Below are 17651 nucleotides of genomic sequence, written 5' to 3'. Positions count from 1 at the left end.
TAACCCATTACTCGCGTGCCTATAGCATAACCATTAAGAAGATAGAAATAATCAAGTAAAGTTAAAAAAATTACTGAAAATTTAAGCTTAATTAAGTATTGCGAATATAGAATATAGAATTTTTTAATATACCATTAAAAATTCGATTATATTTTATTATAAATAATAGAGAGATCAATGAGATTGAGTAAACCTTAAAATGTTTTTCTCTATGAACAAAATTTATCCAAGGCTAACGTAACCTCAATTTATGTTTAATAATTTCGTTTTATAATAAAAAAAATATAAAATGCTATTCAATAGATCCTGTTCTATTTATAAATTTTTAAATTGTCTCTGGAGTGAGGTCATCGAAGATAAAAGTGAAGTGTTTCACGTAATCAAGTTATCTACTACACACTTCGTTAAGAGTTATAATAGTCTCTTTATAGTTATAATTTTTATATAATATAAAGTCGATTATTCGGAAAATTCTCCACGAGATTATAATTAAAGATCGTTAAATAATTTTAATAAAAATAATGTTTATTTTAACAGTAATTTCTTTATAACTTATTGGGTTTCGAGTTCGATATAAAATGCTTATAAATTAGCTGAGATTTATTAAATGAATAGAGATAAAGCTTGCTTATTATATCCTATTTTCTTTCTTTAAAATATTATTTTTAATGATATAATTCTATATTTAAGTTTACTTGATTGTTTACTACTTCTTCCTACTGAATTAAATATCGAGATGATTTTCTTAATATATAATTATCAATTAATTAATTAACAAATATAATTTTATAGTCGTTAAATTGATAAATATCGTATTAAAATAGAATTTTTAATTATATATTTTTCAAAAATTCCATTGGTATATTATAACAATTATAAAGATATTTGGAATGATTTGTTATTTTTAACCGATCGAAACGTTTAATGTAGCAAAGTGACATATTTGGGTCAGAGTTTTCGTGTGAAAATCTCCTTCCATTAGGCAATCCATTCATTTCTCACCTTCTACAGACTGGTTGACGAGAGTGTGACGTCAATGCCCGAACGAAACGATTGGACCCGAGTGAAGCACGAGCTGTGGCGAGTATAACATGTGACAAGTGAAGTTGTCTCTTCACTGGACTTTAATTGCTGCATGGCGATCAGGTTAGTGCCTTATACAATAATTATTACACACTTTATTCCTACTTATCAATGTTTGATCTCTCGGATAAATAAACACATACAATTCGATTTTCTTTTAGTTTTTAATTATAAAAACACATTTAATCCTTAATAGTTTATTCGGATAATAAAAATTCGATTTATAAGCTAATTATTTATTTATTTTTTACTCCGTTTCCATTATTTAACTTAATGGAGACGTAGAGTCTGCATTAAATTGGCCTAAAAATACAAGTTTAGTCTGAGAAGAAAAAAAAAACATGTATTTACATAAGAAGTGGGTGGAAGAGGTTGCAGAATTGTTAAATTTATTCTGTAAAATTAATTATTTTCTATTTAATTTATTAATTAGATATTTGAAAAAATGAAGATCGAAACAGAAAGCGAAGAGACGAGAAAATCGGCAAATTCTCGAAGACACGAGAAACCTCCCTATTCTTACATAGCATTGATAGTGATGGCCATTCAGAATTCGCCAAACAAGAGATTAACTCTGAGTGAGATCTATCACTTTCTTCAACAGCGTTTTACCTTTTTCAGAGGTAGTTACCAAGGTTGGAAGAACTCCATACGTCATAATCTTTCTCTTAACGAATGCTTCGTGAAGTTACCTAAAGGTTTAGGAAGACCAGGTAAAGGACATTACTGGACTATAAATCCTTCCAGCGAAATATTATTCGAGGAAGGTTCCTATCGAAGAAGACCCCGAGGATTTCGAAGAAAATGCCTCAAACCTTATCCTTCGTCTCAAATGAACTTCAATTCTGCACCCGTTCAAGCCGTCAACGGTGCACAGAATTGTTATCAGTCTCATTCTTTTTATGATTCCAAGCAGAAAGAAGATGTGAATTATTATTCCGTCCAAGAATATTATCCGGAATCCAATATATATCCAATTGGAAGCCAGAATTCGGATGTGACTTGGCAAAATTATGCTCCTTTAGAAGCGACTGGATATCAGGCAGAAATTGTAGGACAATACAACGGAGAGGACTATATCAGTGGTAAGAATGTCGCAGTGAATTCGCTAATTAACAATATTAAATTATATTTTAGTGGCCTTATATGCTTTATTGTCTACGAAATATTTTTCTTAAATTTCAAGCTAATGCCTTTCTCCCGTATATCCTATTTGATAAACTGTACAACGATAATTAGAGCATCAAAAATTAATTAAAATGGAAAACATAATCTTACCGACTGTTAAATTTAGCAGAGAATTTTCTACTAAACTTACTTTTAGATAAATTATAGAAGAGTGAATTATTACAGAGTATGAGTATAGTATTTATCGTTAACAGTTTAAAATGGCGGTGATAATGGACTCAAATCTAAAATATAGAGGAAATAAATTACCTAAATTTGATGTTTTCACAGTTAATCCATAAGTTAGTCGAAGCAGACTTCACTTAGATAGTTCTAGCCAAAATGCACGCTTATGTCTAATTTACAACGGTAAATACTGACAGACAATACTTGTGTGGGCGGTCATGTAATTGCGATATGCGATCTTCTGTTTACTCGAATACAAAATTATTCAGTTTCTACTTTCTAACTAAACTTTAAACTGTAATGGAGGACTAAAATAGATTCCGTTACATTGTCTTTCTTCGTTATATCCCGTTTCACTCTTGAGAATTTTAATCTTTGTTAAAGATAGAACGAGAAATATTAAATTATCTTCTATATTTTTGCGATTTTTTTCGTCGAAATTTATTTTATTTTTCGATTATTTAAAATAAGTTTGAAGAGATGGAAAAAAACCTCTCATCTACGCGCAAATTTTGTAAATATTTGAAGTACTTTAAACATATTAAAAACTTCTTGTTGTTAAGAAGTTTTTGAAATTATCAACCAGACCTCCTTCTTAGAAATTCTTATCCTGGTGTTTGTCAACCTTCCTGACAATCGTTCGATGACCTGACAGAGTTTTGTACAAAATCCCAACTTACTCAAAAATCTTTTTTTTTTTTAACTTCTAAAACATCGCTCGAAAATACTCAAGAGGGGATTAAAAACAATATTTAACTGTTTAAATTAAGTAGTCAAAGTTGCCGAGAAGATTTAAATCCCATTGTGTAAGACATAGAAGTCATTTGACTTCAAATAGTAAAATGTATTTGCTTCACAGAATGAATTGTCTGAACGACTTTTAAAAGAAAAAAATAAAAAGTATCTTCATAGCAACGTTGGCTTCGAGTTTAGTTATGCTTCTATAAGTTAAAATTTCCCATAAAATATGTTATATCCTGACATAATTTACAATAAGTACACGCCGAAGACGGGTTATATTTAGTTTTGAGGAAGGAAAAGTGGAGAAAAAATTTTTTTCGAATACAATGTTGCACTGGAGCCAGAGCTGTGTTGTGTTTCACATACATCCGGTTTTTAAGTAAAGCAAAAGAGAGTAAGCTAAAACGGAGACAGTATGAGAAATGAGAGAGAACTTTTAAAGCGACTACTAGCTACTGTAAGCTTATATCTTTCAGACTTAAGCCATACATCTTTCCTTTATGACTTCCATTTTCAGTCTATGACAAATTAATAACACAGCTGCAACCCCTTATTACTCCGAAATTTGGGGACTTTACCCATTGAATCATAACAAATTAGTTCCAATAACATTTACTTTCTTTCCAATTCTCATAGCCTGCTTTTATATATATAAACTTACATCTAATCATAACAAAGAATTTAAGAAAAAAATCTTATATTTTTATTCTCTTCCAGAGTCTATATTTTATTTTATTAAATATTATTTTTGAAAAATAAATTTTTTTTATATCTTAATTGTTTTTTTTCTTTGTTTAATACTGGAAAAAAAGGGTGGAAATATAAATATTTGCATTAAAATACTCATTTTTTTAAAGTAGGAACGACGTTTGCACTTAAGTTAATTTACGCTTACGCATTTAAATATTTAAGTGCGGATTGATTTAATTTCCAGAATTAATTTAGGAAATTGTTATCTGAGTATTTTTTGGCAAAGATTTCTGATGACAATTTAAAATTCGGCAAACCTTTCGTCACTTGTGTAGGCAGTTCTTACCACTCGATGTGTTCCTTCCTCTTTATTCATTACAAACAATCATTCGGGAGCAAAAAAAATCCGCATATTTAATCGAATTTAAATATATTTTAACCATAAAAAAATTCAAATTTCGATTGAACAATCCGTTCTGTCCGACAGAAGCTAGGAAATTTTGACTTTTTTATAAAAATTCTGGCTTAAATTTTAACTTTCTACTGGCTTCTAAAAGTGGATAAATGAATTCTTGCCCTTGATTCTTTTTTTATAATCAAGAAACTGCTTACTTTTAACATTATAAAGTTGTTTAGTGGTGCTAGCAAAAATACACACTTGGCCCTTGGGTGGTCTGACTTTCCTAATTAAAAACAATTTTTTTTTTTAATAAAATAGTAGTAATATTTACTTATTTAAAAATAGAATTTGTTAATTAGTCTTTCACACGGAAGCATTTTGGCATTGTTTTCTCCCTTCTCGATATCAGCTATCCATCAAATGATTTAACACTGTCAGTCTTATTAGAACTATTAGCAGAAGTATTATCGCTGGGAAACTATCCAACTGACATTTTGTAATGTGATCTTTACCAAACTCCACACTCCAACTGGATACTCCAATTACAACATTGCTTCGCAAATAACATAATAGATAGATGCCCCCAACCTTACATTATAATTTCTTGCCAGAAAAGTGCGATTAATTTTGTTACATCTCATTTATACGTCTATCAATTATTTTGTCACACTTAAAGTCTGTAAAAACTTTATGTAGAATATCGAAAATAATATTTTTAACTATCGAGGAATTTGATAATTAACTTCAGTTTTCAGATTCCTCTCTTGTGGTTTTCAGAAAATAAGTCGTTTATATTTAAAATTTTACGTGAAAAATTCGAAGAAATGCTTTCTTTTAAGTATAAGACATGTTTTTTATCCGATTATTCTTTAATCATTGATGGGTAACACATGCGGTAGCGCGTTATAGCTTAATAGGGCCCAAGCAGATTTGAATTAGGGGGACATTATGTACAGTACGGTGTTGACTTCAGACATTTCTCTTCAAGGGAATTTTTTGGGGAAATTATCTTCTTATGAAAGATTGTATTGAGGTTTCCTGTTGTGGTGCCCCGGGCAACTTTGCTTTTTGCCCATAGGATAACGCGCCACTGAACATATGGGCGATCTCCCAAGGGAAGGATGGCTTTAGGAAGCACTTCCTATGTGAACTGGTTCCTGTTTAGGTGTTAGACACGTGCAGAAAGCCGGAAAACTCTACCGTTGGTCGGGTACGAACCCACGACCGCTGCTCGGTAGTGTTATCCATTCGGCTCCAGTAATTGAGAAGTAGATCATTGGCAAGTCTATAAAATCTTATAATCTTTTAATACTTTTAATTAATTAATTATAATTTATCTTTCAGGTGTTTGTCAACCTTCCTGACAATCGTTCGATGACCTGACAGAGTTTTGTCCAAAATCCCAACTTTCTCAAAAATCTTTTTTTTTTTTTAACTTCTAAAACATCGCTCGAAAATACTCAAGAGGGGATTAAAAACAATATTTAACTGTTTAAATTAAGTAGTCAAAGTTGCCGAGAAGATNCAATTTTTCATAAACATGCGACAATAAAATAAAAAATAATTACTTTTCTAATATAATTACATATAAATGAATTTTTTACACGAAAAAAACGGATCTTAATACTTTTATGCATATTCAATAATTATTAAAATATTTTATAAGAATTTAGTAAACTTATTTAACAAGCAAAAGCGCTTTTTAATACTCTTTTTGGACACTAACGGGGCCTTTTTTCCAAACCCATGGTGAGTTAGGCAGGCCCACAATAGAGAAGTAGTAGGCCCAACATCCGAGATCCATGAAAAATTCTAGAGAGTTGCTGGCCGGATTTGATTTCGGGTCCCCAAAATAGTGGGTTTTTCTCTTTAATACCTTCTGTCATACGGTCGTCAACAAAAATATAACTTATATAGGTTAACTTGTTTATAAGGTGAATAATAAGGTGAAAATGATGTATAAATCCTAGACTTTTTTTATGCAATCAACTGCTAGAGTGAGTCTTCTTGTAGCTAAATTTTCATATTGTTTCCATCATAATAAAAAATATTCTTTAGTTTTTAAGGAATAATCTCTCGCGTATCTCTTATATAAGTTAATAAAATATCTTAAATTTTGTAATTTATTTTTTAAAACTTATTTTAATTTATAAATCGATTAAATTGAATTAAAAATGGCGGAATATTTATTAATCAACGTTATTTTCTTGATCTAAATTATGTTAATTAGACTATATATTAATTTAATTATAATTAAAATTTTTAATGGCTTACAGTGATTAAAATATTTTTAAGATATTGTAAATTTGTATTAGAATCCTTTAAAATCGAAGGCAGATTTCTTGAAGGATTCTTACGACACATTTAAGAGTATGTTTTACATTTTGAGAAAACAGTAGGAGGTGGAACTTGTTATCGATGTGAGAGCACATTGTTCGAATTATATTCGGTGTGACTATCTGAAATAACTCGGCCACTACACCAAAGATCGTGTTACTCGATAACAATGCTCTTCAGTTCTCTACCTGTATTAAGCTTTGTTGAACTCTTTCTATGTATCATTTTCCTTCAACAGCACGCTGCTGCTGTTGTAACCATCAGCATTTATGGCGTAAGTTTCATACACAATTTATCAAAAATATCCGACAACATAAGTTATTTTATAGCTGCCACGCTGGTTATTTTGTCTTCCACGTGAAATTTTAGTGTTTGAAAGAAAAAAGCTCGCCTAAATTTAACAATTACTTGGTCTTAAATGCGCTTTTTTTTTTCTCCCTTAGTAAAACAGCGTGTATTTCAATGAAAAGAATTTATTTCCGGTGTTACTTGAAAGAATCCGTGGTAGAGTTTGTAAGGAACTGTTTGATAGAAAAACTTATTCCCCTCTGCTTCAATCAAAAGACAGATGGTTAAGGAAAAAATAATTTACGGGCCCATTTCAAGCATATCGTGTGTCAAACGTGTTTTTTAACTTAGTTTTTTTCAGAAAGATTTCTTTCATCTTTTAACTTATCTTGTTCTGATCTCAATAAAAAGTAGATAAAACTTGACGAATATGTTGATAGAAAATTATTTTATACACCTGTCTTTCCTGTTTTCCAATTTAAGACGGTAAGAAAAACAAAGCGCCATTTTTCTTCCATTTTCAATGATGTAATTCACAATTGTTACGTAAATTTATACTCGTTAACTTCATTAATTATAAACGTTTTTGTTCTGTTTGAAAAATTATATTTTAATTGCTGTAGTAAAATTTAATATTGTTAAAACTGAATACATCTTTGATTAGACAGCATTATACACGTATATAAAGGCCTTAACTTCTCATACAAAGCCTGCAAATGTGAGAAAATATAGAGATATTAAACTATCTTTATTCATATAAATCTATATAGAAGGCTTTATATGTGATTTATAAGAATGGAGAGTGTATAATTTTATTAAGATTTAATTATAATATTTTATAAATTAAAAAAACAATTTACACTTTTTCAGGTCCTTCATGGCAAGGGAATCGAATGATGCACAATGCTGGAAACAGAAATACCAACACAACTTCGTTCGCTACTCCTCTGACGTCACCGACAGTGCCGTTTTACGATCTGAGATATGCATCATGACCTCATAAAATTCGTGTACAGATTAAGTTGAAGTTTTTATCTTTGGTGTAGAGGATATGTCTAGATTTGAGGGCTCGTGTAGTTCTAGTCAGTTAAGCACCCGTATTTATTTTCTGTAGATATAGTAGTATCTATATGATTAAAAAAGAAACAGCATTATCTGATAAATAAATGGTGGTTTAGTTCTGTTTAATTTAAATAAATTTAAGAAATGGTTGGGATAAATAGTGTTGTCGTTCTGCTATCTGCCTCTAAGTTGCGGTCCATTACCTAGGCTACTACTGTGTCGCTTCTCGTGTATCTTCACCTTCTTTCTGTCTGAACAACGATTAATGCGCATGATCCGAATATAGTGATGTAATTCATCCCATCTGTTCCTTCTCCACCACGTGATCTACACAGGAAGTGAATTTTTTTTCTTATTTTAATTTTTTCTTTCTTTCTTTGTCAACTTTAATTTTTGTACCGACCCCTTAAAAAGGGCTCAAAATAAATAAACACTTGAAGTTCATAAGTGCTTATGTGATTCAATTCTGTTAAAACACAAACTTTTCATTTTTATATTCTCAATAGGAATGTTCTAATACAAGTCTATTTTTAGACATTAAAAATCGGTGTTTAGAATACTTCCTAAAGCATATAATTGTAGAAAATAAATAATAAATCGCTATTACTTCTATTAAAACGTGTAAAAAAAATAAAATTTTACGGTTTATTTTTTAAGGTAAATCCATAAAATATTTGCTAATTACTATCAAATATAAGAAGCGAATTGGACAAGGCACATTCACTTGTATTAATTCGCTACATTAATAGAAATTTCATAAATAAAATATATATTTTTTAGTATATATATCGTTGCTTAAAAACCTGGATTTTCCAATGGGGTTTGGTATTGATCCCTTTAAGGTTCGATGAAGCTTTCAATATAAAAATTTATTTAAAAATATTAAAAGTTTGCATGTTTTTTGCTCTTAAATTACTTAGAGATTATAACATTAATTAATTAATATTGTATAAAATATAGTAACTTATATGGGGGTCGATACATGAAAGAGGTTGGAATCCCCTACTCTTTATGTATTAATTAAATATTAAATTATAAATGCTCAAAAATAAGTTATAAATTCACAAAAGGTTTGCAATAAGTTATAAGGAATTGTGATACAAATTAAGCAAACTATTACACAATATACATTCATTCGGTCTTTTTAAATCTCCGTTCTAGGAAAATAACCTATTAAAATTCATTGTTACTAAATCTAGAAATTATGAAATTAGTTCCGGTCATTGCGTTGGAATTTTTAAGTAGTTTTACTAGAAAACTGTTAACAGATTCTTAATAATAAGTTTGTCCCGTTTTCATCTCGACTCTCTTGATAAGAGACAGATATAATTACTGGAAAAGTGTAGGTGTAAGCAATCTATATTTTTAAACATAAATGTCAGAAATAATATATATATAAGGAGCCGTGGTGATTGTGTGCCCAAGGTTAATACAAGGTCCATTCATAATTACCGCTTTAACAACTGAAAATAAATGTGGCGTACATAATCGTTTATTAAATCCCGTGGTGCTAATATTGGAAACAGTCTGACTGAACTTAATAACAGTTCCGTGCCGAAAGTATCGCTTTTCCATTACAAAAAGAGCCTAAGATACTATAGACATCGCTGACTCTCCACTTTACAATGATAAATAATCGCGTGACATAATGTTCGCTTACGTTTTTTTTTATCCGAGTTCTATGCTTAGAATAACACTAATTTTGGAATAAACTGATGAATTTATTCCATGAGTTTCACATGGAATAAACTCATCAGTTTTCATTTTCATTTTTAAGGGGTCTTCCATTAATTGCGTGTACAGTTTAAGGGAGGGAGGAGTCACGAAAAGTGCTTACGGATGGGTAGGGAAGTTGTCCAGGCACTTTTTAAATGGTATTAGTGGCATACGACTTTGTTCTTACAAGCCTACTTACTACTCGTGTGAATAAATTACTATAAAAGATTTGTAGAACTGTTTTAAGTTAATTTTTCAATGTTGGAGGACCCACGAACTACCGTATACCTAATTGGGGTGGGGCTTGTCTAAAGTACATCATTATACAGTACACGACACGGAGGGAGGGGCCAAAAATGATTCAAAAAGTGCACACGTAATTAATGAACGGCCCCTATTTTCTAAATGCAGAAAATGTTTCTGTATAAATGCGCAATATTTTTTAAAAGAGCACCATTTTTAACGTGATATTTTTGTATTAAATTTAATTTTGTCAAAATTTAACAAATCAATTTTGTTCAAATTCTGTCAGGAATAAAATTAATCGTGATAATCCGAAGCATTACGAGATTATCTACTTTAAAAACCATTTATTGTTACATTACAAAAGCCGAAATGTTTTAATACTTTTTAAGTAAAAGAACAATAATTAAAATACTGTAGAACAAAAATGAATTTTTAATTCTTATTTATTTTTATAATGTGTTACACACATACACATTTATAAACGACTGATTTAAACTAAATAATAAATTGGCGTTTGAATAATTGAGTTAGAACCCATAGAAACTTCATCTTGAATTATCTGAAAATAATATTAAAATTTAATTCCAATAAATAATGAATAAAATGTAATAAACATAAGTACAATGCTATATCAAGTTGAAACGTTTAATATAAGACTTATATAATATTAAATATGCCGATAAGGATTTATACCTTAATTAATGAACTTATACAAGAATTTCCATTAGATTTTCTGTTACTTTAGCTTATCTACATAAATTAGGATGCATAAATATTCTGAAAATTAATATTTTTCAATGCAATTATCATTTACATATTATAATGTGTGAATTTCAAGAGATTTTTACTTACCTGAGTGGCAAGGAATTCTTCAGGATAGAAAGAAGAATAGCACCATAATTGTCAAGAAGGATTGGTAATTTTCGTAGAACAAAAATAACATGCGTTAGAACAAAATTGTCCAAAAGTAAACTGTTCGTCCACCTTACATTCGTCTTGCTGCTTTGGCTTGAGAAGATTTTCTATAGAAAATGGATTGTCATTCATTTTCGATGTTTTGGATTTACGATAATTTTTCTCTTTCTTTTTGCCATCCTTTCTTCCCTTACGCCTGCAGAAAATTCCATTTTCGATTGCAAAATCCGAAGTGTGATTTAAAGTCCAATAGTTGTCTTTGCCCCAAGGTCTCTGAGGATCTTTGAGGATCTTGCGAAAACAATCGTTTAGAGATAGATTATGTCTTATCGAGTTCTTCCATCCGGTATATTCTCCTTGAAAAAATGAAAATTTAGTCTTCAAGTACTCATTTATTTCGGCTAAGGTAAGTTTTCCGCTAGGAGAATCTCTGATGGCCATGGCTATCAAAGTTATGTAAGAATAGGGAGGCTTTCCTCTTCTATGGTAATTCCTCTTTTCCTCTTGAGAAGTCGATTCTGATATCTGCACAGTCGACATATTAAGTGAAGAAAAATCTGCTTAAACCCTCTTTTATATAACTCCATCTTTAAACGTTTACTTAGCATCTGGCGCTAATGGTACCTATAATCTTTCCACCCCAATGGCGGGTAAAATGATACTGTTTGCACCATCTTTTGTACCCTCAACTGGTTTGTCTAAGCAAATGGATTCTGTGTTGACATGTACGCAGGTGCTGCACCGATAGCTGCATTAGTACATCATTCCATGCATGTCTGGACCTGTCAACTATTAATGGTTTCAGGTTTCTCCATGACGTTTCTCTTTAAGAAAATGGATTCTGGCAATGCTCTCTAAATTAAACTTTCGTGTAAATTTTAAATTTAAATACATTAAACTATACAATTCCTCGATTAAATTTGGAATTTGAGAACATTTACTAGAATTTGGGCCAACTTCAAATTATAACTAACAGATGGCGCCACGTCGGAATTTAATACTTTCTTGATGTATTATTTAATCTATTAGTTATTATTTTAAATTAAATGTAAAATATATGTAACTTCGATGTAATTAGTATATATTCAAAACGAATATGAAAATAATGCAAAATTTAAAAAAATAAATAAAAATAACAATTAACTGATAAATTTTATTGATAAAACGTTTTTAAACCTTTTAAACAAAATTAATATTTTAATAATTCATTTATAAATGATCGTATAATTAAAATAAATAAAAATATTCAATTAAACAATAATACTCATTTTTGTAAATAAAAAAATAGTATCATTTTTTATCTACAGATGGCGAGAATTTCTATAATCAAAACGAGAATTTCGAACGAAACGAGATATGCCGTTAACAAAGATGAGAAAGTCACGCCATCTAATGACGAAAATCACAACAACACATAACGAAAATAATTTAATCAAGTTATAAAAGCATTAAAAGTTAATAATTAACTACATAAATGTAAAAAAGAAAATCAAATAAAAATTTAATAATTTTCTTAAATAAAAAAAATTAAAAAAAAAAATAAAAATGTTATACTTTTCGCATAATCGCTCTCTTCATCAAATAAAGGAGCTCGTTTTAATTCTGGAAAGAAGTCGGATATCGAGTGGGCATCTTCAGTCATTGAACTCATCAGTTGCATCATTGCCGAGTGTTGATATGACAGTACGAGCGCGCCTTGAATCTCAAATTACGGAATAGCATTAGCTGAATTTATTACCTTAAAGAAACCTCCTACCGATAGCTAGTCATTATTAACAGGTTCTGCACGCCACACCTGTTGAAAGTCTCACATCATCCTCGTATCGAAAAGTTACCACCCGAAATCCCATCGCCTGAATTCTGATGTACTGTACTTTTCTAACACTTCAAGGCATCGCTTGTAGCATTTAACTTTTCAATTGATAATATTTCTAACAGTTTTCTTTTTAATCGCCAGATGGCGAAACTAGTCTCGAATGAAAGTTACATTTCCGCCATTTTTTTTTCCTGTAAAATGTCTTCTTAAAAAATATATAAATGATACTTAAGTAGTAACAGGAATCGTGGAAAAAATACATTAACTTATCTTAATGTTTTCTATTTTTTTTTAATGAAAAAATAACGTTTTTAGTTACTCATATAACTTATATCTTTTTTTTCAATAAAATTTAATGAAAGTAATGTGTTTCTGTATGGCTACAATTGATATCATTCAATTATTTTTGTATTATCTTATTGTCCAGATTACAGATTTAAACAAATCAAACGTAAAAAACAATAACCACATTTTAAATGTAATTTTTTTGAATATTTTTTTAAAGGTACCAAATTTACTCACGCAGACACGATTTTATTGATGTAACACAGCAATAAGTTTGTTGTAAGATGGAAAATATTAAGATCATTTTATACAAAATTAACATTTTATGAGTTTTGATCTAGGATATTTAACGGCATTTCTTATTGTATCCTGTGGGAAAAAAAATAAAAACAATAATAATAATAACTTCCTTTAACCAGATAACAGTTGATTTTCGGAAGCAGAATTAACCACTGTTAAGCGCAATCTGATAAAGGAGAGATCCCAATAACAAACGTCGATTCTTTATGTTGCATGAAAGTTCCAGCTAACTAGATTCGAAAATGAATTTCCTAGTTAACAAGGAAATTTATTCTTCCAACGTCCCTCAAATACAGTGTCCATTTCAGTAAGCAATTACGAATGGCAGAGACCTTAACTTGCAAAAGAACTGGAGAGTGATTTGTACTGTTCGATGATGACTTGTTCCAGCGCATTATGATGAAGGAACTAAACCAGAAGGTTTCTCAACACTCTTTAAGACCTGTGAAAATAAAAAACCAACATTCCAGCAGAGACACTCCGGTTTGAACGGAGCTGGGACACCCATGGTGGGTGTTAATGAGGGGCAGTCATTCCTTCAAGCAGACCTGTCGTCCGTCATGTTCTGAAACAACTGTGATTAAGCCAATGATTTACTGGTCTGTAAATCTCCACGGCCACCGCCACCATCTAAATCAAGATGGCGCAGTTCAGATGTCTGCTTGTAAGTGGAGAGTGATTTGTAAGTGGAGGGGTGTGGATGGCAGGCACGTCCTATAATGTCCCGTTTGGAAATACGATTAACTAACTATTCTTTATTTCTAAAAACTCTTTAATTAGACAAATTATTTTAAATATATCTACTTAATAGCATAATTATTTTCTATTAAATTATTTCTGCAATAAGATCAAACTGCCACGGAATATCCTCCAGAGAATACAGATAAGAAAAGATTAAATTTCTTATTGAAAGCATATTTTCATGAAGATAGATAATGGAAGTTGGAATTTTTAAATATAATTAACATTTTTAAAGCTTATAAAACATTGTAATGTTTTCAATAATAAGTTGATTACCGCAAATTTCATAAAAATTTCTGTACTATTCAAATAAATTTCATACCATTATCGAATTTTAATAAAAATATATTTACTAATAAACCAAAACTATAACTCTACATTTATTTTTAAGCAATAATAAAAAGCACAAAAATTCCTTCCTCATTAAATAATTTGAGTATCATTATTCTACCATTTTCTTTTCTTTTTCTCTTTCATTTTTCATTTCTAGAGAGTTTGAGAGCGTGTGATTATTGCTGTATTTCAAGAACTGTAATTTATCAAACGACAAATGTGTCGCGTGATTTTTCTAACTCTGACTCAGTTTTTGTTTCCTTGACACTGGAAAAAATATATATAAAACTCGACAGTTTACGACATAAAAATCATTCCAGGCCTATAAATTGTTTAATAACAGATAACATTTTTCGATTTTTGATTAACTTATATATTACTTATTGAGAATTTTTATGTTTTGAAAATGAAGAATGAAAACCTAAATCAAAAGAGGTTAAGAAACTTTCATAAATTTTGTTTCATACACGAAATGGAATGGTTAATGACTTTCTCAGCGTGAAAATTTCCCAATTAATAGAAGATTGCGTGAGAGAACAACATTTATTCTGACTTAATAGAATGCCCCCGGTTGATGCCAAGGGCATTTTACATCATGTTTCCTTTGATTCTTGTTTGTAAATATTATCATAAGTGAAAGATGTTGCAAAGTTTCAACGAATTCATATGTAAATGATCGCAATAATTAAATTTATTTTATTATAGTTTCACACCTGACTATTTTATCAAACGGGATTTATTAATATGGCGTCAAGCTTACTCGAATTAATTGATTTCCAGATAAGAATCGAATACATCTGTAAATTTTTTACATGAAGTCATTTTTTATAAATCTGTGAAAAACAGAATTTAATAAAGATGAATTCGCCTATAAATGGAACCATTAGATATTTGATGACTTGAGGAATTTACTGCATCTAAGTGATTTGGATTACATATACAAACTGTACGGTAATTTCGGAAACTAGGCATATACTAATGCGAGATCGGAGGAAAAATATGCGTTTTGGGAAGTGCAATCACCTCGCTCTAGGGTAAAATGGGCAGGGTGCCAATTTAACTCAAATTATTGATTTGGAACCTCGAAGCATATAAAAAAAAAACAACATCAGCATCTTAGAAAAAATAATTTCACATTTAACAGGTCTTTGTAAGCTTATCAATCGATTGAGAATTACGATAAATATTTAGAGAATAATTGCAAATTGGTGATGTTTTCTTATTTAAAAAATATTAGTTATTATCGTTCACAATAAATTACAGTTTTTCTTATTATTCGAACAGGACTTTTCAGTTGTCAGATGTGTTCGAAATTCTTCGGTTCGTAAGCAGTAGCGTAACTAGTATTGGTATTAAATTAGAAACTGCAAACCTACATTCATCCTTGTATCACTGTGGATGTATCAATAGCGCCGTGAATGAAAAAATATAAAATCTTAGATATTGTATATACATAAGTATAAGTGTGTTTGCCACATTCAAATATTTTTCCTTTACTTATTTTTTCTTCAAGTTCTTCAAGATTTATAAAAGTAAGAAGCCCCGGACACCCGACATCCTCTGGTTACCCTGCTGTTTATGAATGTAATTAAGATCAAATTCTTTAATTCTTTTCACGAAAAGCTGGTGACGTAAATAAGGATTGTTATAATTATTATACTGATTTCAAAATTAAAAAGAAGTTATTCCTTTCTTAGTGTCTTTCAATGTTGTTTATTGTTTACTCAGATCTAATATAATAAACTTAATTTACGTATAAACATGGAAACGATACATAATTCATTTGAAAAATTCTGTTAAAGTTCTAACCACAATAAAAGTCGACATAATAAATGACATTTTAAGACCTATTTTTCAAATTTTATTTATTTTTCCCCCCTCTTTAATTGTCATTTAATTATAAATATCGATGAGATAATATTCGTTTATTCAGAATAATGCTATAAATACGATAAAAGATAAAAAGGATATGCTTTTATATCAAATTTCATATTCTTATTTGTTGGCTCTTGTAAATTTATTAAAGTTTAGAAACAAAAATTTCTTCACATGGCATCTCTTTTAATATCTAGACTTTAGAAGAATTTGGTGTGTGGTTCAGAGAAGAAGAGGCGGGAGTAACTGAGTGTCATCACTCACAGCACTCTTCTTGTTCACTTGGCTAGGTTATAATTGAATCAAATCTCTCCTGTAATCAGCTAAATAACGTATAATTATTGCAGGTTTCTACAATAAATCACTGGAGGGACTCGTTGACTGGGTAACACCTACCTTTACTCACAGGTAGGTTGACTTGAATGCAGGTGGCTTAACTCGTGACACATATTAATGGAGAGGGCCTATACACAGTTTTGATTCTATCTATATTAATACTATGCATCAAGACTATCCGTACCCAACTGGTCAGTCACCATATTTTAGTTCTTTTCAGGTACGTGCCTTATGTTAGTCTCACTTCTGCTACTTTCAATACTTTTTCCATTATTTTATTTTGAAAGATTAACGTTTGCCTATTGCTCGAGAACTTTCTTTATAATTAACAAATTAATTACATTATTTTTCATTCCATCCTGAACTTTTACTATACTAAAAACTGAAAATTTTTGTCCTATCAAATGAATGATTTTAAATGGATTCGTCCTTCTCATCCGGGAAATCTGTAATTCCCTGTAATTATCGTATTAATATAAATGAATTTAAGTGAAATAAACCAGTTAAGGGCGTTATAATTTATTAATAAGAACTGTATCCGCTTGGTATTGGTATCCATTTCAATTATCTCAGATTGGCATTCTGTAGTGATCCTTTCACGATCTCTGACTTCGGAGAAGTACTCCCTTTCATATGACACATTCCAGATCAGAAAGGGCAAGAATTTGTCGAAGATCCGAGGTCCGAGAAGACTGGGATTGTTAAAGAACAATATAATCAACCAAGCGATGATATCGGTGCGTGATAGATAGGCACAGTAGGTACCCAATCCTTTGGTCAACCTATCTATCTAGTTGACACTTTCCTGCAACTTCTATCTATCACTTCCAAAAAGTCTGTCCGGAAAGACTATTGTAAGTCCAGTGGACCTCCCGCTTACCCAGTGGGTCGCCCTCGACTAACTAGAATCTGCACTGTCCACAGTACTTGACATCCATGTCCGAGTTAATCCTATTAAGTGATTATAGAGCAACACCCATTGAGACTACACTATTCACAGTTAGTAGTCAGTTGCTGCAGTTGTTTGGTTATGAACAGCACTGTGTGCTGTCTCAGTGGGCGATTGGCGCCTCCTTACTTCTATACCTATTGTTGCAGTACTGCCCGCTTCATCTTTTGTTCCCAAATGACAGA

At 30.5% G+C, this 17651-nt stretch overlaps 2 protein-coding genes across 3 annotated transcripts; one reads left to right on the top strand and one right to left on the bottom strand.

The window, feature by feature from the left end:
* The first annotated feature begins 905 nt into the window (after window positions 1-905).
* LOC111614459 (forkhead box protein F1-like) lies at window positions 906-8387 on the top strand. Of its 2 annotated transcripts, XM_023355840.1 has the most exons (3): window positions 906-1146; window positions 1517-2168; window positions 7763-8387. In XM_023355840.1, exons 2-3 carry the CDS (start codon window positions 1529-1531, stop codon window positions 7885-7887), a joined length of 765 nt encoding a protein of 254 aa, XP_023211608.1. In that variant the 5' UTR covers window positions 906-1146; window positions 1517-1528; the 3' UTR covers window positions 7888-8387. The 2 variants fall into 2 exon arrangements, with proteins under 2 accessions (XP_023211608.1, XP_023211615.1); XM_023355847.1 differs by lacking the exon at window positions 906-1146 and having other exon boundaries at window positions 1165-2168.
* A 1965-nt stretch (window positions 8388-10352) lies between these two features.
* On the bottom strand, window positions 10353-11608 carry LOC111614229 (forkhead box protein Q1-like). The gene is made up of 2 exons (XM_023355614.1): window positions 10769-11608; window positions 10353-10475 (listed from the first exon to the last, which is right to left on the bottom strand). The coding sequence occupies exon 1, from the start codon at window positions 11369-11371 to the stop codon at window positions 10820-10822; it is 552 nt and encodes a 183-aa protein (XP_023211382.1). The 5' UTR covers window positions 11372-11608; the 3' UTR covers window positions 10353-10475; window positions 10769-10819.
* Window positions 11609-17651: the final 6043 nt, after the last annotated feature.

The sequence above is a fragment of the Centruroides sculpturatus genome, unplaced genomic scaffold (genome assembly GCF_000671375.1).
Source record: "Centruroides sculpturatus isolate CEXI.00-Female unplaced genomic scaffold, Cexi_2.0 scaffold139, whole genome shotgun sequence".
NCBI lineage: Eukaryota > Metazoa > Arthropoda > Arachnida > Scorpiones > Buthidae > Centruroides > Centruroides sculpturatus.
Note: the sequence above shows the minus strand (reverse complement) of the source record. Positions and strands in the feature narration are given on the sequence as shown.

Excerpts from the sequence above, each read along its gene's own strand:
- LOC111614229 (XM_023355614.1), bottom strand. The coding sequence starts at position 11,371 with ATGTCGACTGTGCAGATATCAGAATCGACTTCTCAAGAGGAAAAGAGG.
- LOC111614459 (XM_023355840.1), top strand. The coding sequence starts at position 1,529 with ATGAAGATCGAAACAGAAAGCGAAGAGACGAGAAAATCGGCAAATTCT. Across the intron at positions 2,169-7,762 it reads CGGAGAGGACTATATCAGTG|GTCCTTCATGGCAAGGGAAT; the intron begins GTAAGAATGTCG and ends ACACTTTTTCAG.